General features: G+C 60.3%; 2 protein-coding genes and 2 pseudogenes across 2 annotated transcripts in view; 2 read left to right on the forward strand and 2 right to left on the reverse strand.

Moving 5' to 3' along the window:
• The window catches only part of SREBF2 (sterol regulatory element binding transcription factor 2), a 52,969-nt gene extending 34,631 nt beyond the window's left edge, over window positions 1-18,338 (forward strand). The window contains exons 11-19 of the mRNA XM_016135821.2: window positions 1,009-1,178; window positions 7,127-7,295; window positions 8,649-8,766; window positions 9,535-9,644; window positions 10,819-10,951; window positions 12,688-12,856; window positions 14,876-15,061; window positions 16,122-16,233; window positions 16,654-18,338. Of these exons, the coding sequence (XP_015991307.2) occupies window positions 1,009-1,178; window positions 7,127-7,295; window positions 8,649-8,766; window positions 9,535-9,644; window positions 10,819-10,951; window positions 12,688-12,856; window positions 14,876-15,061; window positions 16,122-16,233; window positions 16,654-16,874 (1,388 nt within the window). The 3' untranslated portion in view covers window positions 16,875-18,338. The remainder of the gene's footprint in view (window positions 1-1,008; window positions 1,179-7,126; window positions 7,296-8,648; window positions 8,767-9,534; window positions 9,645-10,818; window positions 10,952-12,687; window positions 12,857-14,875; window positions 15,062-16,121; window positions 16,234-16,653) is intronic.
• LOC118614166 lies at window positions 4,673-4,791 on the forward strand (annotated as a pseudogene).
• LOC118614279 lies at window positions 6,643-6,760 on the reverse strand (annotated as a pseudogene).
• Window positions 18,339-20,504: 2,166 nt separating the features above from the next.
• On the reverse strand, window positions 20,505-25,699 carry SHISA8 (shisa family member 8). Its single transcript, XM_016135700.2, has 4 exons — window positions 25,176-25,699; window positions 22,452-22,585; window positions 21,538-21,660; window positions 20,505-21,192 (listed from the first exon to the last, which is right to left on the reverse strand). The coding sequence occupies exons 1-4, from the start codon at window positions 25,697-25,699 to the stop codon at window positions 20,801-20,803; spliced, it is 1,173 nt and encodes a 390-aa protein (XP_015991186.2). The 3' UTR covers window positions 20,505-20,800.
• Between the last annotated feature and the right edge of the window lie 1,111 nt (window positions 25,700-26,810).

A 26,810-nucleotide genomic window follows, 5' to 3' on the forward strand; every position in this document is an offset into this window, starting at 1 on the left:
AGAATCCCAGCTGGGCCGTTCACTGGGCACTCTGTGGGCCAGGCTCTGTGCAAGGCACTGACGGGGACAGAGGTGGCTGATGTGAGGTTTCCACACTGCCTTCCGCCCTCCCCGAAGGAGAAAGCTCGGTGGTGCGTCCTGGGATAGACTGACACCCGACACCCTGCCAAGTGAAGTGTTGGGGCCGAGGTCTCCCTGTTCTGATAAAAAGACCAGGGAGGCAGGGCGGCCCGGGGGAAGAGCGTGGAGCTGGGTGCAGTCGGGCGTGGCCACTCTCTGGGTCCTTGACATGGGCCCACCCTGAGGTTCAGCTTCCTCCTCAGCGAGGTGAGGAGACTGCTTGCCCTGGCCACCGCCCGCCCGCCCCTGAGGGGAGGGCCACAGCAAGCGACAGGGCGAAAGCCTCGGGGCCTCGATGGCCCGCGCGTTCGTGCCTCAGGTCACCGCAGCCGAGCAGCGCAGCCCTCGCGGGAGGCCGTGCACGCCGCTCTTGGCCGTGCAGCTCAGCCGAGACGCGGCTAGGCGTCCCTGGTCGGTTTCGTGTTTTCCCCCCTCGAAGGGGCGTGCGGTTGTGCACTGCGGAGTCTGTGTGCGTGAAAATAAACTCACGTCAGCGATTTCGGATTTCTTCCGTGCCTCTCTCGCGGCCTTTGGAGACAGAGGACCGTATGGGCAGAGCGTGGCTGCTGCCGCCGCCGTGGGAAGCGTCACGGTGTGCGCCTCCGAGTGCTCTGCGAGGACCTGCGGTCACGACCGCTCCCGACGCGCCCCCGGGGACGGTGCCGGGTGCCGGGTGCCGGGTGCCGTGACATGCGTTTCCTCTTGTCCCCCTGTGAGGCGGGAAGAAACACACAGGTGCTAAGTCGCAGAGCCCGGCACCGGCCAGCACTGACCGCAGAGCTCGCGCGCTTTCTCCTTCGGTTCGGCTGCCGTTCTGTGCTAGGGAAGGCGGGGAAAGGCCTGGCTTGGGGGATCCGTCAACACTGGTGTCCATTTCTGCCACTACAGGGAAGCTCCCTGCGGGGTCCGCCTGTTCAGATATCCACATGGCCTTGTGCGCTGTGAACCTGGCCGAATGTGCAGAGGAGAAAATCCCGCCGAGCACGCTGGTGGAGATCCACCTGACTGCCGCCATGGGGCTCAAGACGCGGTGCGGCGGCAAGCTGGGCTTCCTGGCGGTGAGTACCTGCAGTCCCGGAAGCCAGCCTTTGCCGGGCGGCTCCCCTGGCCAGGAGCCAAGACAGGTGTGGGCCCTGCCCCCGGTGCCGGCCGCCTGGAGGGGCGGACATTCATTCAGCGGGTCATTCTGCAAGTACCTGTGGCAGTGACAGAACACACCAAAAGGTCCCCCTCGCGGCCCTGCATAAGCAGGACATTTGGGTCCCTCGAGGTAAGAAAACTGATTTGGTGATGTGGAGTAACTTATGTTCAGGCGTTAGTATGGACTCTTGCTTTTCAAGTGATTATAAAAATTCTTGGAATATTCTGGCTGTGTTGTGCCTCCTGGTTCTTCTATTCGCTCAGAAGGTATCTGTTGGGTCCTTTGTGTTGATCACGGCGCTGTGGATCCAGAAATGGAAGACTGTTCACATCTGCAAGGAGCCCAGGTCAGACCTGGGTGGGGAAGGCGCGGTCATCAGGCGCCTCGGGAATTCACAGTTGGCTGATTCACAGGCCCTGTTAGCAGCTCGTTCCCAGCGTGTGCTGTCCTTAGGCTTTCTCTTACTGCAGCAGAAATGGACATTTTATTCAGTACCCACTTCTGGTGGGCTGCTACATACATCAGCTGTGTTCAAAACAGAATGATCACATCCGTTTGTTTCCATGTCTCCTAGTGGCGCTGATGAGCTGAGAGCAAACAAGAACGTCTCGTATGCTGAGGCTGATAGCTCCTAAAGTATGTTAACGATAGTTGAGCTGACAAAGAGCGTGGCAAAGTCAAGTGTGCTTTGCACGTCTCTGCTTTATTTCCGTGACCCTAGACTAGAAGCTCATTCAGCAGACGTTACCGAGTCCCCACGCTGGGCCAGGCACTTCTTGGAGGAGGCAATTTGCCCTGTCCTCAGGGAGCGGAGGGCCTGGCAGGCAGTCCAGGCCAGGACCAGGCCTTCAGGATGGTGGGATGGGGGGCACTGATCTTGGTGCCTGGAGAGCACACCGGGCTCCTGACCCTGTGTTAGGCCGAGTCGGGGGGTGCTCTCGGGGCAAGGTGCATCTAGGCTGAGAGCAGGCGCCGTTGGCCAGGCTGCTCCCTGTTCCTTTTGTTTGTCCCAGTGCTCTGAGCCAATGTTGTCACACTTGTAACTTCTCTGCCCCCAGAAAGTATTTCGAAGACATTAATTTTATGTAAATACCAGGTACATACAGAAAAATGCACACATTTACAGCTTGATGAATTTTCACAGAGTAAACTCACCCATGCGTAGTAACCAGCCAGATCAAGAAGTAAAGCATTCCCATCACCCGCAGAAGCCTCTCACACGCCTCCCCCACCCACCCTGCCACCCCGCCCACACACGGAGGCAACCATTACTCTGAATTCTGTCACCATAGCTTAACCTGCTTGTTATTTATTGTTCCTGTAAACTTTTTATCGAAGTACAATGCGCATGTAGAAAAGTGCACAACCAGCAGCCAGACAGATCAAGAAACAAGAGCACAACCAAGCCCCCAGAAGCCTCCCCCGAGCCGCGCCCCCTGCAGTCGCAAACTGCCCCTCCCCGCGGGCCCTCTGGCCGGAGTCACCGTCCTGATCACCTCGGCCGCTTTGCTTCTGCCTGGCTGCGTCTGCTCGGTGTCCTGTGTGAGATCCATTTCCGTTGTTGCGTGTGGTTATGGATTTGTCCATTCTCGTTGCTTTGTAAATTCCACTGTGTGACCAGACTCTTGTAGGTGGACTTTTGAGTTGCTTCCTACTTACGGTGATTATGAATAGTGCCACTGTGGATGTCCCTGTTCATCCCTCGGTGAGCACGTGACTGCGTTCCTAGTGATGGCATCGCTGGGCCAGAGGCTCAGCTTTAATAGATGTCGCTTGACAGTTTTCCAAAGTGGTCGTACCAACTTCCATGCCACGAGTTTGGTCTGTGTCCCTGCCAAACGTATGATCTCGTCAATTTTGACTTTTTAAATCCTTTTGCTGGTATCTCCTTGTGGTTTTATTTGAATCTCCTAGGCGGATCGATGATGTAAAGCACCCCGTCACTGGCCATTTGTGTAGTTTGTTGGCTATTTGGGTGGTCTCTTTTGTGAAAACTCTAGTCAAGTGTTTTGCTTATTCTTTGGGATGTCTGTCTGTTTATGGATCCGAGGAGTTCTTTATGATCTGGACGTAATTTTTGCTGAAAATGCGCTTTGCATGTCTTCTCCCGCTCTGTGGCTTGCCTTTCCTCCCCCTTAACGGTGTGGATTGATGAGCACAAGTTCTCAGTGTTCATGAATTCCAGATGATTCGTCTTTTCCTTTATAGTTAGATATCGTATGTCCTATTTAATAAATCTTTGCCCCTACCTCAAAGTCCTGATGATGTTCTCCTGTGTTAACTGCTAGGTGCTTTATTTTTCACTTTTCACACGTAGGTCCATAATCCGCCCAGACTTGATTTTATATGAGTTGGAGGTAGGGGCGCAAACGGTCCCTTTTTTCCATGTGGATGTGTCTCTGCCCCAAAATCGGTCATTAAAATGACCGTCCTTTCCCCACGGCACCGAGGCACCTTTTTTGTCAATCGAATGTCCGTGCGTCGTCATCCTGTCTTGGACACACTAGTCCGCTCCGCTGCGCTCACCGCACACCCCTAACGGCCGCGTCTTCTAATGCGTCTTGACATCTGAAAGGGTCGGTCTTCTGGCTTTAGTGACTAGCGTTTGCTCTTTACCTTCCCGTGTAAATTTTGGGATCATCTTGTCATCCCAAAAATCCCGCTGGAGTTTCCATTGTCCCTTACTGCTAAAACGCAGCTGTCCTTTAAAGGGAATTAGGCCGTTTGTGGAAGGTGTGTGTGTGGCAGCTGAGGATCAGGGAAATGGTTCCCTTGAAACTGCCCCTGTCCATGACTCCCCCACAGAAAATATTCGGTTTGCCTTCCTGGCGGTGAACAGCCTCATGCGTGTCTGTCCTCGGAACCTTCTTCCTGCACGCACTAACACGTGCGTTGTCATTGATTCAGTGCTGTCACGCCAGAAACCCTGTTTTGCCCCTCACGTTTTTCAACCTGACAGTAAAGCCCTGGGCCTCTTTCCCCGTCACCTCATCGTGCCACAGAGGTTCGTGCAGCGCCAGCACACGTGAACACCGCTGCGGACGGAGCCAGTTCCCGCGGGCAGACGCCGGTCGCTGCCCGCGTTTGCAGTAGCCAGCGGTGCTGCAGGGGGCGTCCTCACACCCTCTCCCCCGCAGCAGGCTGAACCTCGAAGGGTGTAAATGTTGGGACCTTAACGGTAGTGACACATGTGCATTTTCAGTAAGATGGGGAAAGGAGAGGAGCTGGTGTCTTGGGGAAGAACTGCGCCCTTCATCTAATTGCTTCTCCTGGGAAGAGAGAGATAGAGTAAGAGGCCCAGACAGTACTGGCTTAAAGAGGAAGAAGCTTTGAATTCAGTTGAATATATTTAGCTTGCTAGCAAGTGAGTCAGGATTTGGGGGCGAGCAGAGGCCTCTGACAACGGCTTGGGTGTACGGCCACGCCACCCCGAACGTGCCTAGTCTCGTCTGATCTCAGAAGCTAAGCAGGGTCGGGCATGGTGAGTACTTGTTTGGGAGACCACTTCGGAATACCAGGTGCTGTAGGCATTTACGAAATAAATAAAATAATAAAGAAATAATTTTAAAAAAAATGAAAGTGGTTTAGGCTAAGGTTCTTGATCTTTCTCAGTTCGTGACACCCTTGGTGCCTGTTTGTTTTGTTTTGTTTTTTTTTTTGTGGTTTGGGGTAAAAGAAATCTCACAGTTCTATTAATTAGGTACACACATATTAATAGATATTTGTGTCTTAACAACTTAGCTGTTACAAGGAATAATAGAATTTAAAGAAGAAATAACGTTTTATCGTTAATAACCATAATTATTAATGGGACGCGTATGTCTGTTGGGTACCATGTACTTTCTCAGCCTCTGAAATCAGATTGGACACCACCACCTTCATTTTTTGTTCCTCATCAATTTTCACATAGCATTTGCTTCTTATTACAACAGCCTCCAAAAACTCAGCTTCACAAAGATGTGACATCATCCAGAGGAAGGTCATGTGACCTCACGTTGAGCCCATGAACTCCGTCCATCCAGCAGTTTACATGGTGTCCGACTTGCGTTGAGCATTGCTGTCTATACCTCAAAAATGTAACATCCATTGGCATTCCTGCGAGTGCTTTTGGGGTGCCTTGGAATTCAGTTTGAGAACCACAGGGCCAGGCCCAGGGCGGCCCTCGAGATCTAAGAGGTTCCGAGTCTCCTGCCTCAGCCATTGGATTCAGCAATTAACGGATGAGTTACAGGGAAGGGGACCCCCAGGCCCCAGGTCGGGCGAATTCTAGTGTCTATGAAGTTTAGGAAAATTACTATCGGGCGATAAACCAAGAAAATTAAAAGAGCAACAGGAGTTATTTTCTCACTTTCCCTCCCAGAAGTTGTACTGTGGAGGACTGTCCCAGGATTTATATTTTTTATTAATTCTAACCACTAAACTCGAGCTTCTCCCTATACCTCCCACGAGATCCGTTATAACTGAAGTTTGTCTTTTCTCAGGAATTAAGCTTAAAAATGTATTTTAACTTAACCATCCTCTAAACGGCTTCTCCGGGTCCCTCTCTCAGTGCTTCCCACCCAGGTTCATTTCTGCTTCTGCTGTGGGTGACGTTCGGGCCACCAGTGATCCTGGGTTTCCCTTGGAGCAGCCTGAGGGCATGCGCTCGCAGGAGAGAGTTGGGGAGAGTTGGAGAGTTTCCAACTTTTAGAAGGTTCTCTGACTTCAGAGGCCCTGGCATTGCTATGGCCGCACCCCCAGCGTCCTGAGCTGCTGTCCTCTAAGCACTGCAGTTGCAAAGCCCAGATTGAGCAGAGGCCCTGTTGAGGGTCAGCAGGTCGTGCGTTCCGCATCCTGTCAGGTGCAGTGGTCAGCGAGGAGGAGGAAAGGCCATTAGTGCCGCCAGCCGTGGTTAGAGCTTTAAGCAAAACGCCCCCCTGGCCCCCTGAGCACTGTGAGACTATTAGAGAATGAGTCTGTAGAGCAGTTTGTCCGGGTCATTCTCTCTGGAATTCGGGCGGCCAGTCTCCAGGCTCCCCCAGAGAGAGGAAGTCGTCTCCGTCCGTGTTCACCGAGCGGTGCTTTGGCGGTGCTATTTCTGACCCTGGCATTCAAGTCTTCTGCAGCTGTTACGTTAGCTGATGGCTGCTTAGAGCCCAGTAAAGGTCAGAACCGTCAGACTGAACCGGAAAAGGAGGCAGCTCCTCATGGCAGAGGCCGGGGTAGAAGTGTGACAGTCGGGGGGTCTGTGAGCCTGGCCTCAGCACCCTCCTCTGGGCTCCTGAGCTCCCCATGTCTCGTGCTCCTCCCTCCCCCACTTCTCTGCTCAGCTCTTCATTCCGCCTGTATCGGGCGGTTTTATGGGTTAGAAATCCTGAGTTTTATTATTTTTTTAATAATAACAACTGCAGCACCTGGGCTTCCTAGGTGGTCTCCCATCCAAGTACTAACCAGGCCCGACCCTGCTCAGCTTCCGAGATAGACGCAATCGGGCACGTTCAGGGTGGCGTGGCCAGACACAGATCATGGGTTTTAGAAAGATACCCTAACTCAAAAAATGACAAAGGTTTCGGAAGCACAGGTAGACGGCATCATCCCTGCAGGCAGAGGGGGTGCCCAAGAGACTGGGGTGCTAGCTCTTGGAATTGTCCAGCAAAGAGGCTTTCAAAGTCTTTCTTGCTCTCTCCTCACAGGCCAGAAACTAGGTCGCTGGCCCTAGTTTTCAGTGGTGGCATTGGCCTTCCGGTGCGCGGGGGTCCCCGCCCTCCCGCTGAGCCCCCGGCCCCGGCCCGCCTCCACCACGGCGGGGCTTTCCAGTGGGCCCGTGGTGGCCGCAGCCGGCGTCCTGCCGCCCTGGCGTCACCCGTGGTCCTTGTCTTTCCGCAGAGCTACTTCCTCAGCCGAGCCCAGAGCCTGTGTGGGCCCGAGCACAGCGCCGTCCCTGACTCACTGCGCTGGCTCTGTCACCCTCTGGGCCAGAAGTTTTTCATGGAGCGGAGCTGGTCGGTGAAGTCGGCCGCCAAGGAGAGTCTGTACTGTGCCCAGAGGAACCCAGGTGAGAACACCTTCACAGCCATTTGGAACTGGAGAAAGACGTGAGAGCCACCAGGACTGCAAGGGGATTGCGCTCCGGACGCATGGAGGTCATGAGCCTGGTCAGCCGCCGAGCCGGGGTTGCAGCTCGCCTCTGCCGTTCAAAGCCCACACTCCTTACGGCAGTCAGGCCATGGTCCTGCCCTTGTTCTGGGCGCTTTGGAGACACAGAGGGTGGAGTGGCCTTTGCTGGCCCAAGTCCCGCTGGAAAGCAGACAGACATGTACGGAGCCGTTAGGGAACAATAGGCGACAGGCGGTCAGCAAGTGCTCAGGGTGGCGGCAAGGACAGGGCTCCAGGCGTCGGGAGGAGACACTGGCTGAGTGTCCCTGGCGTTTGACAGTGATTGGAGGCGACTCACCCGGGCTCAGAGCAGTAGTTAGAGCTGGACGGGTTGACGCAGACTTGAGTAGCCAGTGGATTTCTGCTTTCTGCGTGCCCCACCCCTTCACACTGGGGCCCTGGGCGTGGGGGGGGGAGGCACGTTCCGCAGGTTCGGGCGCGCACGTCAAACATCTGAGGGGGGTCTGCTCTCCTTTTTATAAAAATAACTTTATCACTTGATGTAAGAATGCTGTGCAGCACCAGAAAGTGAGGGTGAAGGCAAAGGCCCCTCCCCACTGTCCCCTCTGTCCCCTCTGTCCACACCTAGACTCTCACCGGCTTTCTCGCCTCCTGCAGGCTCTGGTTCTAGGCCTTGTCACCCCAAATGCGTTCATAAGTGTCCTGCCTCCTCGTTCGTGTCTGGCTGAGGCCCACATGTCTGACGTGTAGGGGGAGGGAAGGGGCTGGTGGGGCCCCGCTTTGGGTCTGCCGCTGGGGGACTCGGTGACAGTTAGCCGTTGCGAGTACGGCAAGGCCCCTCGTTTATTAATCAGACCGTCGCTGGCCACAAGTCTCATGACGAGGCTCTGAGAAACAGGAGCAGGGTCTTTTTTGCCACATCAAGGCAGCAGCCGCCTCTTTTTTCTACCTCGGCTGTCTGTCCTGAGCCACACGGAGAAGAGGTGGCCCCCGAGACTGGGGGGAGCCGTTTTCTGTCTTCTGACATGGCTCGCGGTCACCACTTTAGAGCCTCCAGCCTTGAATGGAACTGCTGAGCTCTGTGCCAAGATACACCCTCACAGAGTCCAGAACCTTCCAACCCTTTAACAAGGCAGCTCTGGGGTTTGGTTGAGAAGGGCGTTTGATCCCCATTCAGAGGGGACAGCTGTAGCTCGGGTTCCTCTCCTCCCCGTCTGTTCTCTGTGTAAAGACAAAACGGGCTCATGAGAAAGACTCCTTTGATCCTTCTCCCGGCCCTCCTCTTCTTCAGCCGACCCCGTCGCCCAGGTCCACCAGGCCTTCTGCAAGAACCTTCTGGAGCAAGCTGTGGAGTCCTTGGTGAAGCCTCAGGCCAAGAAGAAGGCTGGAGACCAGGAAGATGACAGCTGGTGACGTCCTTGTGTTGGGCTGTCTGTCCAGGAAGCTTGAGGGCAGCTGTGAGGCCCGCGCTCCCCGGACACGAGCCGTAGTGCAGGGTCTGCAGGAAACGGAGTGTCCCTTGGCATCTGTTCCTTCAGCCGGGCCTCTGCTCTTTTCTCCCAGACCGAATGTGTCACTCCCCCCGCCCCTTTTTTCTTTTTTACCCATCCCTTTGGCAAGTAGAGTCAGTTCTTGGAGCAGGTCGGGGATTTGATTGACTTGCTGGGGTGAAGAGGGGTGACTTGTGCAGGGGGTAGGAATGGAATATGAAGAGCTTAGCAGGAGGTAGGCCTCTCTGGCCTGGACATCTTGGGGACCTAGACCCTTACTGAATGTGCATAGTCTTTCCTTCACAGGGTAAGTAGGACCCGAGAGGCAGACAGGTGCTAAAGTCACTCTCGTGTAAGGCCCAGGTCCTGACTGAGTGCACCTGAGTGGCAAGGGGAGGGCACGTCTGCCCTGGAGATCAGAAAAGTTCTAGGAGAGATGACGTTTGAATCGGGCCTTGAGGGGAGGAGTCAGGTTTTGGGGCAGGCAGTGGGAAGAGTGTCAGGAACATTCGAAGAAGGCCTGTGGCGAGTGCGAACAGCGCAGGGAGCAGAGATCGGGGTGTGCCTGGCATGGTGGGGGAGAAGGGGCCAGAAATGTCCATTGGGTGGCAGAGCTGGAGGGTTGAACAGCCAGGCCACGAGCTGTGTACATTTTGATGTACATGGGACCCTTTCTTATCTCTCTAGCGAATTCTCCAGTGCCCTAGAGTACCTGAAATTACTTAATTCTTCTGTGGACTCAGTGGGGGTCATGGCCCCACCCTCCTCCAGCAGCTCTGTGCTCAAGTCAGCCCTTGGTAAGTGTCTTGCAGGGTGGCCCCTCTGGCCTTAAGCTGCTCAGTCCTGTCCTTCACAGTCCCTTTGTCCCAGGGTCCAGGGCTAGTTGTGAGTACACAATCAAGAATCTTCTCTGGATCTGAGGTTTGAATGTACAGCTCCCCTAAAGCCCTGACCACAGCTGCCGCCCCACCCCCCGCCCCCTCTGGGCAGTGCTCTGGGGTTAGAAAATAATGATTCTCCTAGCAGTGGGGCGATGAACAAGTTAATGTCCCCCCCCAACTCTGGCTGCTTGGCAGGTCAGCAGCCTCCCCAGTACCCAGAGCGGGCAGCAGGTAGTCCAGGCACCGGGGCTGGCGGGCACTCAGTCTTTTAGACACAGCACCTCCTGCTGACATTGGCTTTGGATCTGAAGAGACTGTGCAGCTACCCTTGGGTGACAGCGCGGCCTCCTGACCGAATTGGCACTAGGATGTTTTTTACTTCTGTCCCTAAGCTGCCTTCAGGGTGAAGACTTGTCGGCTGCCAATTCTCGGGTTTCGGAGGCCTCTGGGAGCAAGGGGGTGTCGAGCTCCCTTCTAGTCACTCCTCCTAGGGAGGGAAGGACCCCAGAAAAGCAGCCACCCTGTAATTACTGCTGACCTCGTGGCCCGTCTTTATTCCAGACCCGAGAACACACTCTTAGGCGCTTTTTCTAAAACACCCATCCCACTGGTATCTCCAGATCACTGGTATCATAACTTGGCAGCTGAGAAAACTAAGCCTCAGCGAGAAAAAGACTGAAAAGGTCCTAACGTGAGCCTGCTCCCACAGAAACTTCGAAAACGCTGTTTACCGTGGCCGTTGGAAGTTTCGGTTATTTCCAGCATTTTTCTTTGGGGGAAAAAAAAAAGACACTACAGGGAACATCTTTGTTTTCTCAATTTAGGCGAATTTCTTCGTGATAGATTGCCCAAAATGAGATTCCTAGGTTAATAGGCGTGAACATTTTTAAGGCTCTTGATACGTACTGCCAAAAGGTGCTGGTTGGTGGTTCCACCAGAAATGTGTGAGGGTCGCAGAGGCCCCTGGCCCGTCGCCAGAAGGTAAAGACGGGATGTGCCACGTGGGCACTGGGTGCAGCCAGCCGGGCTGAGCACCGCGGGTCTGGTTTCTGTGGCTGCTGAGTGACATTTGATCCTGTTCCCCCCCCAGGTCCAGATGTCATCTGTCGCTGGTGGACATCTGCGATCACAATGGCCATCAGTTGGCTCCAGGGAGATGATGCAGCTGTACGTGCTCATTTTACCGAAGTAGAGCGTGTCCCCAAGGCCCTAGAAGTGACTGAGTACGTAAGCCTCCTCGATCACTTACTCGTTTCTCTTCAGGGAAATCCCAGATGCTGGGCGTGCCAGGCTCGCTTGTCTGGGTTCCAGGAGGGAGCCGGCCCGGTTGGCCGTCAGGGTGAAGGGTCAGGCGGCCTGGGGACCGCACGAGAGGTGGAGAGAAAGCGAGGCGAAACCGAGCTTGGCAAGCACGTCTGTCGTGTGGCCGTCCCCGCAGCCGTCGGTGCTGCTTCCGGGGCCGCCTCCCACAGGACCCCGTGGAGTCACGAACCTGTGACAGGCCGGGAGAGCGGGAGGGCTCCTGGCATCATCAGAAGCTCATGGTGGAGCCAGGCAGTGGGGCGATGGCTCGCAGCCACCGCTAGGCTTATGAGGGCCCAAGGATCCTTCACGCATGTCCTCTCAGCCACCGCCACCCCCATCAGTCTGTCACTCAGGGACCGTTAGCGCAGGCTGAGCCAGAGAGTCTCCGACATCCCCCTCCGGGGACTCAGGCCTGTGGGCGTTCGGCCTGTAGTGATGGCAGCCCCGCCTGCCGACACCCTGGCTGCTTCTAACTGTGTCTGGGTCCTTGACATCTGCCACTGGAGAGAGAGTGTAAAACGCTCCCAGGGCAGAAAAGCCCCTCGAGCTCTTGACCCCAGAGCCAAGGCTGCAGCATTTCCGGTCAAGCAGACTCCTAGGCAGGGGGAGCAAAGGAAGCTAAGAAAAGTGGGTGTAGCCAGGTTCCCTAAAGCAGGTCTGAAACCCCAATTGCATTTAAGTAACCCATTTTTAAGCACCCTGACCAGTGAGCACCCACCCCGTGTGTGTCTCTCAGCTATCGCTCCTGAGGAAACTGAGGTGTGGCAGGCAAATTGTCTAACATCACCTCACTTCTGAGCAGTAGAGCCCGGCATGCAGCTGAGACCCTCAGCAGGCATGTCCGCCCCCGGAATGCTGTCGCTCCGGGGTCCCTTCGCTCTTTAGGAGCAGCGATGCTGTGAGAACCCCCCCCCCAACCTCCCCATCCTCTCCTCAGTCCACTCTGTGAAAAGAAGTGACGTTTCTCCAGGGAGTTCAGTACCACTTCCGGGGGAACGGCCCCTCAGAGAGCAGGTGCGAGTGGCGGGGCCGACGCCCTTTGTCACCGCAGGTAGCAGCAGGTGATACTGGGGCCGCTCGATAGATGAGGAAACCGAGGGCCTCGCTTGGCCGTGACCGACGCCGCGGCTCGCTCTCCCTCCACCCTCCTCACCGCCTCCCGCCCAGCCCCTCTGGCTCCCGAGTGTGCTCACACGCGTCAGGCACTGGCGGCCTTTGTATGTGCTGCTCCTCGACCCTCAGCTCACTCCCCCGGTTCCTTCCGGTCTCGGCGCAGATGTTACCTTTCCAGAAAGGACGTCCTTGACCGTTCCTTATAAATGCTACCCCTTCGCTCTGCGTGACTTTCCTTCCTGGCACTGGCACTGCCTGCCATTGTATAACCAGCACTCGATGCCTTTATCGCCTGACTCTCTCACTAGAGAGCGAGTGCCCGAAGGAGGTGCTGTCGGGGCAGGGAGCCCGCCCTCGCTCAGGGCTGGCATTTCAGACCTGCAGCTGGGGACCTGGAACCACCGTGGCGTCATTCAGTCCACAGACCTACGTGTCACGGCAGCGCGGGGGGCGGTGGTCAGCAGTTCAGGCTCTTCCTCAAGTTACTCTTCGAGGCCACAAGTACTGACCTCCTGCCTGTCTCCTTCGTCCCCCCGCTCAGGAGCGCCCTGGTGAAGGCCGTCTTCCACACCTGCAGAGCCATGCACGCCTTGCTGCCCGGGAAGGCGGATGGGCAGCAGAGTTCCTTCTGCCACAGCGAGAGGGCCAGCGGCCACCTGTGGAGCAGCCTCAACGTCAGCGAGGCCACTTGCGACCCCACCCTCAACCAGGTGAGTGGGGGCTTTGCTGGCCCCTCCAGAAGGACTCAGCTCTGGTGGGTAAGAATACTCTGACCCTCCGTGAGCTTACCCGCTGAGCGGCTGTCTGAGAGACAGACCAGGCGAGCAGCCCCCGTCCCCAAACGTAGCCTGTCGGCTCAGGCGGGCTCCCCATTCAGCCCTGGGGGCAGGCGCGTCCCACCTGTACCTTTCCTGGGCCCTCCGAGCGCCAGGTCCTGTGGGCCAGGGCTCTGCGTTCGCTCCGGGCAGCCCGCACGGTTCCCCAGGCCCCTGCGGGCCAGCCACGCCTCCCGGCGGGCGGCCGTGGTGCATTGTAGTTGCATTGCATGTTCTGGTGGTACCCATGCAGTGTTTCCACAGTGCATCACAGAGGCCCGCCCGCTCCTCGACAGACTCCCCACCCAGGCCCTGGCGGAGGGCGCTGCTGCGTCTGGCGCGTGGTCACGCCAGGGGAAGGGGGCGGTGCATGCAGCCGGAAGGACAACATCGTCTGCTCACGGGGGCGGGGGGCCTGGTTTCGCTCCAGAAAGGAAGTCTGTCCCGGAGGGTCAGACCCTGAGCCCCTCACTCGCGTTTGGCCCCCGGTGGCTAAGCTGGCACTTCTGGCCAGAGGTCGCCAGTGGCCCAGGGCAGCGTGCCAGCCCCGCAGGACAGGCAGTGTACAGAACGGGCCGAGACCAAAGCCTGCGGGGGGGCCACATCTCCCTCGTGCCCTCCCCTGCCAGTCTCCTGTCGTGTTTGTCTTCACGAGGGAACCAGTCTCAGCCGGATTTGGGGAACGGGAGAGAGGCTGTGCGCACCGTTGTGGCCACACCCCTGGGTGACAGGTCTGTGTGAGAGAATGAGCCTACCAGAGGGAGACCCCAGGGAGCCTGGTGACTCTCAGAATCCAGCCCCAGGTCCCTGCCCCCACCCCACGGTACTCCCCCAGTGCATACCTCTAGAAGCGCCAAGTTTTGTTCAAGGTGGGGGGTAGGGGGCTCATCTCTGTCCCTTTGAGGCTGTCGGCAGCCAGAAAACAGTATGGTAAGGGTCAGGGCCCTGAGCAGTCATGAGGTGGGGTCCAAGGAGGCCAGGGGTGGCACTGTGACTGCCCCAGGTCCAGCACCTTGGAGAAGAGCAGAGCCTGGCTGGGCGAGAGGCGGAGCAGCCTGGGGAGCCCACCTGGACCTGAGGGCCACCTGGGACCCACTCTCCAGAGTCACTGCCTTGTTCGCACTGCTGCCTGGTGCTGATGGCTTCAGGAGCCGGGTGGGCGGCCCAGCCACATGGGCGCCATGCGGCGAGCCCGCGAGGCCGGGCGGGCAGCGCCCACGCCTAATCGCAGCCAGCGTTGACTGACTGCTCCTGAGGGCCAGGCATGTGCCCCCGTGGTGCGTTCACGGCGTGCTGACAACAGCCCTGGTGGACCTATTTTGTGGATGAGGAAACCGAGGTGGGGAGACGTTCAGCCGTGTGCCAGGGTCACGTAGCTAATCAGTGGCAAAACCGCAGCGATCCAGCTCAGCGGGTCCAAACCCAGGCCTTAGCGGCTCCGCGGCTCTGCCTCCTGGGGCTCCCCTCTCCCCGCTCTCCCCTTCCCCCACCTCCAGGCCTCCCTGCCGCTTCCAGCTTTTCCATTCCACTGGAGGAGCAAGGGCCATGACGCCTGTAGGCCAGCCATGAGGTGGGAAGAACCTGTGACTTCCCATCAGACCTTGGAGGGTTTATTCCCACCTCTGCCGCTGCGTCCCTAAAGGAGCCACTTCCTCTCTGAGTCTCAGCTTCCTCACCTGCAGAACGAGAACAGATCTCACCTGGGGCCATGGAAGGACCAGACGCTATGAGCCTGAGTTCATTCTTTAGCTGTTCTCCTGTTCCCTGTAGAGCGTTTTCCAGGCCACCCCATCTGGGGCTCTCCACTTCTCCTCAGAACTGCTGATTGGGCTGGGGTTGACTTGGTAGATGCTGGGACCCCTGCCCCAGCAATAGGCTCATCGCCTGTCTCCTCCCCAATGGCCCGCCCCACAGGTGGTCCAGCTGCTGACCTGTGACTTGCTACTGTCACTGCGGACTGCACTCTGGCAAAAGCAGGCAGGAGCCAGCCAGGCCCTGGGTGAGACCTACCATGCGTCGGGCGCTGAGCTGGCTGGCTTCCAGCGGGACCTGGGCAGCCTGCGCAGGCTGGCACACAGCTTCCGTCCAGCCTACTGCAAGGTGAGGCCCAGCTAGCTGGTAGGGGAGGGCAGCCCGGGGCCGCAGAGCCCCGTGCAGCAGCAGCGTGGGGTCGCGAAGGTAAGTACTGCCGGAGACCAGCTCGTTGATCTGCCAAGCGCTGGGCCGAGCGCCGCGTGTCCTGCTGTGTGGACGGAGGGGCCGGCGCCTCGCAGCTCAGGGCTGGGATGGGCGGGGCTCCAGGCGAGAAGGACACGAGGAGGCTCTGCTCTGGCTTTCGTAGCTGGCGTCAGTGACCCCGTCTTCCTGGAATTGCTTGACCCTTGTTCTGGGTCATTGGGCACTGGGTTCTGCAGCCCGACTCTGTCCACGTAGCACGGTCATGGCCACAGGACCTGAGACCGGTCTGCGAGCCCAGTCATGTCACGAGCCCAGTCATGTCACGGAGCTCACTGGCCTTAAGTCACTTCCTTGTTTTATTTGTAGTGCTAATTAGAGTAACGTACTTTACATATTTTTACCTGAATTATTTTCAGAAACTTGACGTGAGGCCAGAGTGTTAGTGGTGGAGAAAGGCATGAAAAAGGAGGAAGGCTCAGAGCGAGGCTGCCCTCGCCCTAGGGTGCTGTGGGACCCTCGCAGGGTTACCCTGTGCCACTGTGTGCAGCGAGCCAGGGCAGATGGCAGACAAAACAAGCATCAGAGAGCCACCCCTTACGGAAAAAGGAAGTGTGCCCCAAGGTTTGGTGGCCCTCCGATCCGCTCAGGGCCCGGCTGGCCATTTGCATCCCTCCTCAGCCTTGCCGAGAACCCTGCAGTGGCCCCCATTGCTCTCTGGACTGCCCTCAAGACCCTCCCCACACTAAAGTGTTAAGGTATAAAAGAACCTGGAGAGTTTTAAGAAGCTAGAGACCCGAGCCTGTCCCCCGCTCCCACTCTGTATCGGGTTGGAGAACAACGGTGGTGAGCAGGGCGGGGTGCTGTGGAGGGGAGAGCGGGTGTCAGGTGGCAGATGAGCTGCTGCAGGGAGACGCACCTGTGCGGACTGGGACACACAGGAGGGGCCCCAGGGCTTGACCGAGTCTCCGCTGCACCTCCCCAGGTGTTCCTGCACGAAGCCACCGTGCGCCTGATGGCAGGCGCCAGCCCCACGCGCACCCACCAGCTGCTGGAGCACAGCCTGCGGCGGCGCGGCACCCAGAACACCAAGCCTGGTGAGTCCCCCAGCGCCCCGGCCCGAAGGCCCCGTGCGGGCCCCGCCCAGCCGGGAAGTGCTGTGGGAAGGAGAGGAGCCCAAGGCTCGACTTGGCGAGTTGCCCAGGAGGGGGCACTGTGGGGTCGGGTTGGGGTGGGGCCGGGGACGCCCCAGGGCAGGAGCCAGGGTGGCAGCACGGGTCCTAAAGCCAGACCCAGGGGCCGCATCTCACCACTGCCACGGAAGACGAGCCGCGTGATGCCAGCCACGTTCTTGTCCCCCCCCCCCCCCGTGACCCCGGGAGGGCGCGGGAACCTGCCTCCCCGGCCGGTGCGGTGGCCGAGCGAACGCGTCCACATGGAGCCCTCGCGGCAGCGCCCGCGGCCCAGCGGCCCAGCAGGCTCCGCGCGGTGCCCACATGCACCTCTCATTCCCGCAGGAGAGGCGGACGCCTGGCCCAGCCAGCGCGAGCGGGCCACCGCCATCCTGCTGGCCTGCCGCCACCTTCCCCTCTCCTTCCTCTCCTCCCCGGGCCAGCGGGCGGTGCTGCTGGCCGAGGCGGCCCGAACCCTGGAGAAGGCGGGCGACCGGCGCTCCTGCAACGACTGCCAGCAGCTGATCGTCAAGCTGGGGGGCGGCACCGCCATCGCCGCCTCCTGACCGCGGGGTCCTGCCGCCCCTTCCCGCCGCCCCCCTCTGTCTCTCAGCCTCTCCCTCTGCCCCTCCTTCCTCCCTCTGACCCCCAGTCTCTCCTCCGCTCTGGGAGCCGGCGGATGAGCCTTGTCCTCCGAGCTGGTGCCTGCCAAGGATCACCTCAGGCCCTCAGGCCCCTGGGCAGAGCCCCTTGCAGCTTACGGGGGTAGATGCTGGTGGGCCTGCGAGAGGCGGGGCAGGGCAGGGCGGGGATCGGGGCGCACTCTGACTGCACCGCAGCAGGCGGAGCGCCCACGCCGCCCGGCCGGGCCCCCAGCCCTCCCAAGACTCTGCGAACGTCTCTTGCCCTCTCCTGCTCTCTTGTTTTTTATCGGGCTTTCCTTCTGGGAAACATGGGTCTCTGGGCACCAGAGCACTTCACACTTGGCACTGTGCCCAGCGTGCCCTCCCCCCGTCTTTTTTATACAAATGTTTTTATATCAGTGTGCTTGGGTTTGCCGTGACGCAGGACTAAGTTGCTGTGCATCTGTATCTCTCTCCCCGGGTCGGCGTCCCCTCCCCTGGGCCTGACAAAGCCAGTTCGTTGTTTTCTCTTTATTACACAGGACAGCCAGGGACGGAAGGGAGCCCAGCCCTGGGGAGGTGGCGGAGGGACGCCTGGGGATGGATGAAATAATGTCGCCATTATTTTTTAATTTTTTAAAAAATAAACAGTATCTTATTTAATTGTCCCGTTCCTTCCCACTCCCCCACCCCCTGGGATGACAGCCCACGCTCAGGGTAGGCCCAGGGGCTGGGAGAGATGAAGTCACCCGTGGACACTAGGGCCCGGGGCCTTCGGCGTGGGTCCTCGGTTCCCTCCCACCCGACTCCTACCTCCATGGTCTATTTTTAGCCCTAATTCTTAACCCGAAAATAAGCCAGGGTGGCAAGGTAGGCACTGGAATGAGGCCCCTGCCTTGACGGGGATCCTGGGAGAAGTGGCCCGGCTTTCCTGGATTCCCAGGCTTGGTGCCTCCCCGCGGTGGTTTCTCCTGGGCCCGAGTACCACCCGAGTACCACCTGGAACGGAGAGCCTGCTGGGAGGCCGGGGTGCTGCCCTCCCCCTCCCTGTGCTTCCCACCCCCTCAGACTGCTTGGAGCAGAGCGGGCCGGGGCCCAGCACAGGGCGGGGTATACCCACAGCAAGGGCTCCCCCGATGCCAAGTGCAGGCCAGAACCAGCCAGCTTGGACCTCACCCACTTTCTTCTGCCCTCCCCCCGACCCCCACTGTAATTTATAGCCCCTGGCCACCAGGTGAGCCAGCCCCGTGTCATGTGTATATACTGTGCCTTTTCTCATTATTGTTTAGGGGTGGGAGGGGGTGGTTTTTCACTAAAAAGGGATACACCTATGGCTGCCTTGATGTGGAATCATTCACCGTGTTCTGGATATAGGTAATTCAATAAACACAGATTGGTACCACCCAGCACGAGGCGTGTGAGGGTCTGTAGTGTGACCACCGTGGCGACTAGCCAGGTGACTGCACGGCTCAGCCTCCAGTGTGCCAGCGACTGAGGACAGTCCCTCCCTATCCCCTGAGAGGCCCCCGGGGGACTTCATTCTCATTCCGGTGGAGCTCCCTGAGCCGGGCCAGGGTCTGGGGTGAGAGGTGTGGTGCCGCTGGGGTCAGAAGTCACTGCCTCCAGGACACAGCTGGCTCTTTGGCCGGCAGCTGCCATTCTTTGGGATTTAGGGTGCTGAGCCCTCCTGTGTTCGCCCCTCAGATAAATCTCTTCCTTAGTGGGTAGGCCACCTCGCAGTTTCTCCATTCTCCCTGGAGGCAGTGAGCTTCTGAGGAGACTCACTGGCCCGAATGTCACATCCAAATCCCGCCTCTGTACTTCCCAGCTGGGTCACCTCGGGTGGGATGTTGCCTCAGCCTCGACTTCCAAGTGCGCAGAATGGGGATGACAGTTTCTGCCTTCGGCTACAGTCCACAAAGCTTTGTTGGCTGGTTCGAATGGGTCAGTTTACAGCAAGTGCCTTGTGAGGCTGGTGAGGGCAAGGCCACGAGGAGAGGGCTGGGCTGGGGGGAGAGACGGGATTGGGATGTCACATGGTAATGGGCTGGGGGGCTGAAGTGCAAGGTCACCTGCCCTGGCTGAGAAACGGGCCGAATACCCTGAGCTCTCTGAGCCAGTCCCTCCTCCGAAGGGGAGTCATTGCACGCCACACTCCCAAGGGCCAGAGCAGCCAGGAGGGGCGCAGCCGCAGCTGCTCCCCGTCCACAGTACGGCAGTATTTCCAGTGGCGGCCATGCCCCTGGCCTCAGCCTGGCCCCCTGGGAGGGAGAAGCAGGGCTCTTGGGACTGAGAATGAGCAGAGAGGCCATGCCCACCTCCCCCAACACAGCCCAGCCAGGGCCTGCCTGCATCACCAGAATGGGGGGCCGTGGGTGGCCAACGTGCCCAAGAATCTGATCCTTTTTTGACTCTCGCCTGGCTACATGACTCAGCACCCACCCAGCCTCCCCCGGCTCTACACAGCTGCAGGGTAGGCCATGGGGCACCCTACCCCCACCACGAGCCATAGGGGCCCTCACTGCCGGCGGGACCATGGGCTCTGGGCCTTGGTTTCCTCAACACCGTTAGAGAAAGGGAGGTGGATCCTCCTGCAGGTGAAGAGCTGGTGGGTTTGCGGGCCTCAGGGCAACTCAGCCAGTAGGTCTGGGACCGCCTGTACCCTGGGAGCAGGGGCCCCTCCCCCACTGCCTGACACTCCACCTTATGGAGCAGTCCTAAACTGGAGTCGGCTTGGCAAGTTACTTAGGTCTCAAAAGCTCAATTTCCTCATCTGTAAAGCCACACACCCGTGGGGCTCTCATGAGAATTAAATGAAAGAAACGGCAACAAACAGCCATTGTTAAATTAAAACAGTATGCCATCGGGAGGGTACGTGGGAAACTAAGGCCCAACTGGGTGGCTTTGTTGAGGTCACTCAGTCCTTGACCTCCCCAACAGTACCTGTCACAGAGCAAGTCGAGGTGTGCAAGCTGCTGGCACTACGCTGGGCCTCGGCCAGGGCCCCGGAGCCCACCTGGCAGGAAGGGGGAGCCAGCATTGCCACGCATGTGTAGTGTGAGCACCCCGGTGCGGGCACTGCCAAGGCTCTGGGTCCAGAGTCCCCATCCCCATTTCCCCCAGAGCAGCCACTGGGAAGAGGCTCTGCCATCCTGAGCACCAGCTGTCCAGCTGGCCCGTTGCCCACAGCCATTAGGGGGGTGGCTCTGCGCCAAGCTGGCCAAGTGGCATGCAGACCAGGGGTGGGCCAAGAGCCAAACTATGTCAGTGAGGGTCAGCCAGGCTCAGCCAACTCAAGCTGTAGAGCGGGCGACCCGCTGCAGGGGGCATGGACCCTCCAGGGGGACTCAGGTTCAATAGCCTTCTCTTTTCTCCTGTGCCCAGGCCTCAAGATGGCTGGGGCCTAACCGCCCGTCTCCCATGGTTCCCACTGGTGGGACATCAAGCCCGACGTTCAGCTCCGAGAGCCCCACCCTACCACTGCTCCCTGGCTCCTGGGACAGCGGCAGCTCTCAGGAGCAGTCCTCTGCTCTTGCCCATGCTGCGCCCTCTGTCCAGTCAGTGACCAATGCCTTGGCCATCAGCCCCACTCAGAACCAAGCTGGGGCTCCTTTATTCTCGGGGATGGCAGCCACAGAAAGGGGTTTATTTACATGAGGAACCTGGGCCCTAGGGTCTCCAGGACAGGCCCCTTCCTAGCCCTTGCAGGCTCCAAGGCCCGAGTCCAGTTTGGACAGGTGGAAGGGCTGGACTTAGGACAGGCGCCCCTCCCCCAGTGGCTTGGGTCCCAGAACCAGACCCATGGCGGATCCCGGGCACACGAGGGCTCCTGGCGATGTGACACTTCGGAAGAACCTGCAACCCCGTCTTCACACAGTCACTTCAGTTTTGCTGTTGGTGCTCAGGTGCCGGGGTCCGCGGCCCGCGCAGCTGTAAAGGCCCGGGGGCTGTGGGCCGAAGGCCTCGGGCAGCTTCTCCACGCTGAACTGGCGTCGGGGAAGGTGGCCGGACCATCGGGGCGCAGGGGAGGCTTGAACCGCCAGGTGGCCGCGGGTGGGTCGAGCCGGGCGGCCTGTGGTCCAGGCCTTGCAGTGGCCGGATGGGGCGGGGCGGGCGGGGGTCGCGTAGCCCGGCGGGGCCCAGGGGCAGACGTCCAGCAGCGCGGGCAGGTCCTCGGAGGGCCGCGGCGCCCGCGCCGGGAGAGTCAGCGGGGCCGGTGCGGGCGCTGGAAAACGCTGGTAGAAGTCCTGCGGGCAGGATTCTGTGGGACAGGGAGGGGCCTCAGCACCTGCGGCGCGGGGCGGGGTCTGCCCGCAGGATCCCGCCTCAGCGCCTCCGGGGCTGGACAGGGCAGGGATAGGTCGCCAGAGACGTGGCTTTCCACGCCCCGGGCTCTGGATCCGGCGACAGAGTCCCTGCCAGGTGGCCTGATTCAGGAGGAGGGGTAGGGCCGAGGCATAGGTGCTAATATAAAAGCTGGCTAGAGCGCAGACCCGCGAGGCTGGGAACTTTGAAATTCGGAACTGAGATCCCCAACCGCGCGACCTGGGCTTAGATACCCGGGTGCTATGGACCCGGCTCTCTCGGCACAAACCTGGGCACTCACCTGCGGCCTTGAGCGCAGCTGCCTTGAGGGTGGCGTACTTAACGTATTCTGGCTGCAGCTGGGGGCCGCGCGGGGGCCCCGGTGTCACAGACCCCAGGGGCACGTTGTTGGGGCGTTTCTTGTCTAGAGGGGGGGAAAATATGAGATTCGGCCGCCTGACCACAGTACACTATGCACCTGTAATACCACCTTCGCAACGCCCTCACCCCCTCCCCAACTGCTGTTCAGTGAGAACTTGTGAGGTGGCTTTTGGGCGAAACAGAGCGGAACCTGTCTTCAGGGCAGAATCTCTAGCGCTTGGAACCCCGCCTGGCTCACAACAACATGAATAGCGGCCAGTCCCGGGCCGGTGCTACCCTAACGGTCGATTCGCCCAGCGTGTTCGACTTGAGCCAGGCACTGAGTGCCGGGACCTGCGGCTGGCAGAGATGGAGGGAATGTCTGAGGAGCAGAGCCCACACAGCGGAGTTGTGTGTGCGTGGGACCGGATGTGCCGTCGAGCCCAACTCGCTCGCAGGAGGCCAAGAGGAGGCTGCAGCCTGGAGGAAATGGCCCACAGGAGGTCACAGACCCCGGCAGACCCCAGGGTGCGAATGGAAGCCTAGAAACACTGCCTGAGCCTAGAAACACTCCCTGAATCTGGAACCTTCCTCACAGAGTCCCTGGGGCCGGAGATTGCAGGACCCCTCGGATGGTCCCTCTCCACCAAGGGGAGTGGCCCGGCTTGCCTAGCCCCCATACACACCCGCAACACACACCTGCAGCGGCTTTCAGCTCATTTCCATCTGGGAAGCAGTCTGCTCAGAGCCCCTCGCCCATCATTACGCCCCTACTCTTCCTCCCTGGCCCTTGCTCCTACACAAGCAAGGCCCTGTGCTATAGATTAAGGAATGCCTACCCACCAGCCCACTCACCTGTGCTGTTGTGGGGGGAGCTCCGGGGGAGGCCATCACCCATCTGCACCTGGACACAGCTACCCAGAGGTGGACCCAGAGGTGGGGGTAGTGGCTCTTGGGGGCCTGACTGCTTCAGAAGTTCTGTCAGTGTCCTGTGGGAAGAGAGTGGTGAGAAGCAGCCCTCCCAGCCCTCCCCATCGGCGAGGCCGTGCCCTGTCAAAGGCCAGACTTGGCCGCCACCATCTTACTACGCGGCCGTGGGAAGCTCTTTCAATCTCTCGGGGCCTCCCTTCTCTCCTGCGATTGACCTCACGCATCTACTTTCCCCTACCAGGCATGACCTGTGGCCCCAATACAACCACTTCCCAGAGCAGGTCGGGATACTCTAATGGGGTCATGTGTAACCAAGGCCACCCCCATTCCCCTTCCTGGAGTCTACTGTTCAAGACCCCCTGAGTTAAGCTTCCTCTCCCAACACAAGCATATGTCTCCTGGACTTTGCTCGTGCTGCTGACAATATCCTTTTCTCCAGCTCCTCCTGTAAAACTACTCATTCTTTAAACCCCACCGGATTCCCTCCTCCAGGAAGCCTAAAGAAGGCTCACCCAATTCCTCACCCGCAGCAGGGGCTTCTGCTGACTCCTCGGACATACCTGCCAGCACAGGCATGGAGGACAGGCAGACGAGGGGAGATGGGAGCAGGAGATTCCCCCTGCAGCAGCCCGGCATTAAAGGCTGCACGACCTTGGGCAGTGGCCTCTCTGGGTACCAGGACGCCCAGCCCCCACCCAGCTGTGACAGCATCTGACTGAGCCTTTTCCGCAGAAGCCAGACCCAGCCTTCAGCCCAGCTGCCTTCAAGGTCCGGAACCTATGATTTTCTCCTAGCTCGGTCTGACCCTCTTTCTGGGGCTGGGCCCTCAAATGGCTGATTCGTGAAGAAGCATGCTAGAGGTGGGATGCCTGGAATGGGCACAGTCTGGCTGCAATGTGGCAGAGTCTGAAGGTCTCCTAGTGCCTGCCTGAGCTGACCTTTATGCCCTGCCCACTTCTCAGCTCCCCACCCCTGCAAAACACAGGCCAACCAGCTCTCCCAAACACCTAAGTAATTTTCATGCCTTTGGGCCTTTGCACAAACTTTCTCCAGGGACAGAGTCCAGCTCCCCTCCAAGCCCTTTAAGAAGCCTTCCCTGACCATCAACCTCAACACAGCAGAATTAAGGAGGAGACTTGGGGTAGCGCCAGAGTTCACAACACACCCCCACATGAGCTCAGGTTGGGTCCCGGGTCTCCCCAGAGGAGAAAAAGGAGTCAGGGTACAGAGGAGCATGAAGCTCAGAGAGGACGGGACCGACTCAGGCCACATAGCACATCGGGGGGTGTTTCAGCTCTTCCCCAAGCTACACTAGACCTGCTTCCCAGTCCCCTGCAGATGAAGCGGGTTCTAGGCGAACAAGTCAGCTTGGCTGCCCCAGCCACCCCTTCTATACTGTCATGGCCCTCAGCTCCTGCTGTCCTCCTCTGGTCAAGGACATGCCTTGTCCTCTCCCTCTTACCAAGCGAGGGGGTCTCTAAGCTCAGGAGCCGCAGGTCTTGCCCCAACAGCATCCAGGACCCAGGCTGAAGCCTCCACATCATGGAGGTAGCACAGAAGCAAGGCCAGGGTCCAGCCCCAGCTCAGCCCTGCAGCTGTCTGGCACGCGAGGGGTAAGTGGTCTGGGTACAAGGGGTGCTGTGGAATGCCAAGGACGCGCTCATGCCCTGCCCCTGAGGTCTAGGAGTGGGGAAACACCCACAGCTGGCCCACCCGGGCATGGGGGCTTCTCTCTATTGTCACTTCTAAATACCAGCCTGTCACAAGCAATGCTAGCAGCCCACATGCCCAAGGGAGCCGGGACCTGGGTGAGTGAGGAGGGTGCAGGCCGCAGGACATGCAGGTAGCTGGGGCATGTATGAGTGTAAGGGTGGGGTGAGGGTTCCAGGGTCAGGCACAGCATCCCTGAGTCCTTATCCCAGTGAGGAAGGGAACGTGGGTCCTGTACACCACCACCTCACACAGAGCTCAGAACTCGGCTTGGGCTTGTCCTGGCCTCCACCCATCTACACAAGGGGAGAAGACCCTGACCCTTGCCTGGAGGTGACTGAGTGGGGTGAGTCGGAGAGGCCTTCTGAAACCCCAGGGAAAAGGTCAGGTCTGAGTCACAGCTATGGGGGTGCAGGGAAGGAAGGAAAAGTGAGAGAAGCAGGAGGGAGAGAGCCCAGCGAGCTACAGAACATGCCCTCTCCCCTCCCTTCCCGGTGCCTCGTCAGCCCATAGCCCCCAACCCTGCGCCACTGGGCTTGAGCCCCAGGCCCACTCCCCTGGGCGCGGACCTTGTACCCTCTGTGCGGCCACTAGCCCCCCACGCTCACTCCGGAAGGAGCGAGAGGCGCGGGGAGGGCGGCCCAGCACCCAGCTCCGCCGGAAGGTCAAGGGGAGACAGGGCGGTATCAGCTGTCTCCCTCCGTGATGCGGGGAGTGGCGGGGGGGGGGGGGAGAAGGGGGAAGGGAAGGCGAAGGGAGACACAGACTTGGAGACGGTCAGAGAAAGGAAGAACCGGAAGGAGCGGCCGCAGAGCGGACCAGCGGTCCGAGAGGGACACGGCGGACGAGGAGTCGCGAGGGGGCGCCCACTGGACAGGCAGCGCCGTCCAGGCTGGGCGGGCGGGGACCCCGGGCCGGGCCCGGCCGGCGCGCGCTCACCTGGTTACCGTGCGCCGCGCGCGCGGGCTGTGCGCCCTCTCCAGGCCCAGGCGCGCCCCGATGCCGGCGAGAACCAGCAGCGCGGCGACGCCGCACACCGCGTAGACGGCCGTGTGGCTGCGCTCGCGGCCCGGGTCTCGGGGCGCGACGTGGTCCCGGGCCCGCGCGGGAGGCCGGCCCGTCTGCACCCAGGCCGGCGTGTCGTAGTTGGAGCAGCGGCTCTGGTCGAGACGCCGGGGTCCGTCGTGGCAGCAGAAGCGGTAGCCGCACGTGCCGCAGCAGAAGCTGTAGGCGCCTGAGCTGCAGTTGAAGGGCGGGTCCCACTGGCCCATCACGTCGTAGTAGCCGCGGCAGCGGTCGCCGCCAGCGGGGGCCGCCGTGCCGGGGGCCGCGGGCTCCGGCCCCTCAGGGGCCCCCGCGCGGCCCGACGGCGGCCGCGCCAGCACCAGCGCCAGCCCGAGCGCGAGCCGGAGCCCCGGCGGGCCGCGGCCGCCGAGCCGACCCCGCGCCCCGGCCCGCGCCATCGGGCCCGCGCCCTCGGCTACAGCGCCTCCCGCATGGCGGCGCGCCGCGGCTCCCGAGCGCCCGGCCTGCGGGGCGGCTGCTCCGCGGCCGCGGGGATCGCGCGGGGCCCGCCGCCCGGGCGCCGGCTCCTCCGAGCAGCCCCGACCCGGTGGGCTCGGCCCGGAGCCCGCGGAGCCGGTGGGCGCGCCCTCCGCCGGGCGCACCTCGGGCCCGACTCGGCCGGCCTGCGCGCCGGGGCGCCCCCCGGGCCGGTGAGCGGGTCCCGCGCGACACGGCTGCCTTCCCGCCGCCCGCTCCGCGCTGCCCGCGCTCTGGCTGCGGCTCGGGCTCCGCGCGGGCTCGGGCGAGAGGGGAGGGAGCGAGCGCGGGAAGGAGGGCGGGAGGCAGCGAGCGCAGCCGGGGGAGGAGCGCGGCCGCCGCCAGGGGCGGGAGGGGGCGCGGCGGGGCCCGCACGGCTGCGGCGCCCCACGGGACCCTCCCGGAGGCCTCCCGAGTCGTTCCTCGCAACCGGGCGCTCCGCGGGGCTCAGCCACGGCCTTCAGGACTGTGGGCTTCGGACACCCGGCCCGCCGCGGGTGCGTCAGCGTTTCACAGGTGCGGGTCCTGAGGCCGCAGAGCAGCCCCGGGAGGGGTGTTGGCGCCCCCCACCTTCTGCCTCCTTCTCGTCCCCTCCGTCAGCTCTGATCGAGACCAAAAGACGTGACATGAAGCGGGCCCTTTCTTCTCTCTGCACCTCGATTCTCCCGCCAGTCAAGTGGGAGGGAAACCTGCAGCAGAGCCCCTGCACGGGGTCGAGCGTGGGGACCCTCCGCGCCACCTGGGGCGCAGCCTTCAGCCCGGAGCACTGCGCCCTGGTCCTGCAACCTCTCGGACACCGGGCTGGGGCGCTGTGGTGTCCCCACGCGATGGGCACGGCCCCTCCCGGCATCATTTGGCCTTCTCTTGTGTAAAGGGGAGGAGACTGGGTTAGCCCCTGCCCTCCAAGAAGGGGCGGGGCCCCTTGCGGACCCTCCGCTCGCTACCCGGAGGACCTTCAGGTCCCTTCACAAGCCCTGGGCAAGGTGGTGGGGGCGGTTACAGTACGTGGCCGGGCCTAGAGCGCCTTTGATC

The sequence above is a fragment of the Rousettus aegyptiacus genome, unplaced genomic scaffold (assembly GCF_014176215.1).
Source record: "Rousettus aegyptiacus isolate mRouAeg1 unplaced genomic scaffold, mRouAeg1.p scaffold_m13_p_2, whole genome shotgun sequence".
Lineage (NCBI taxonomy): Eukaryota > Metazoa > Chordata > Mammalia > Chiroptera > Pteropodidae > Rousettus > Rousettus aegyptiacus.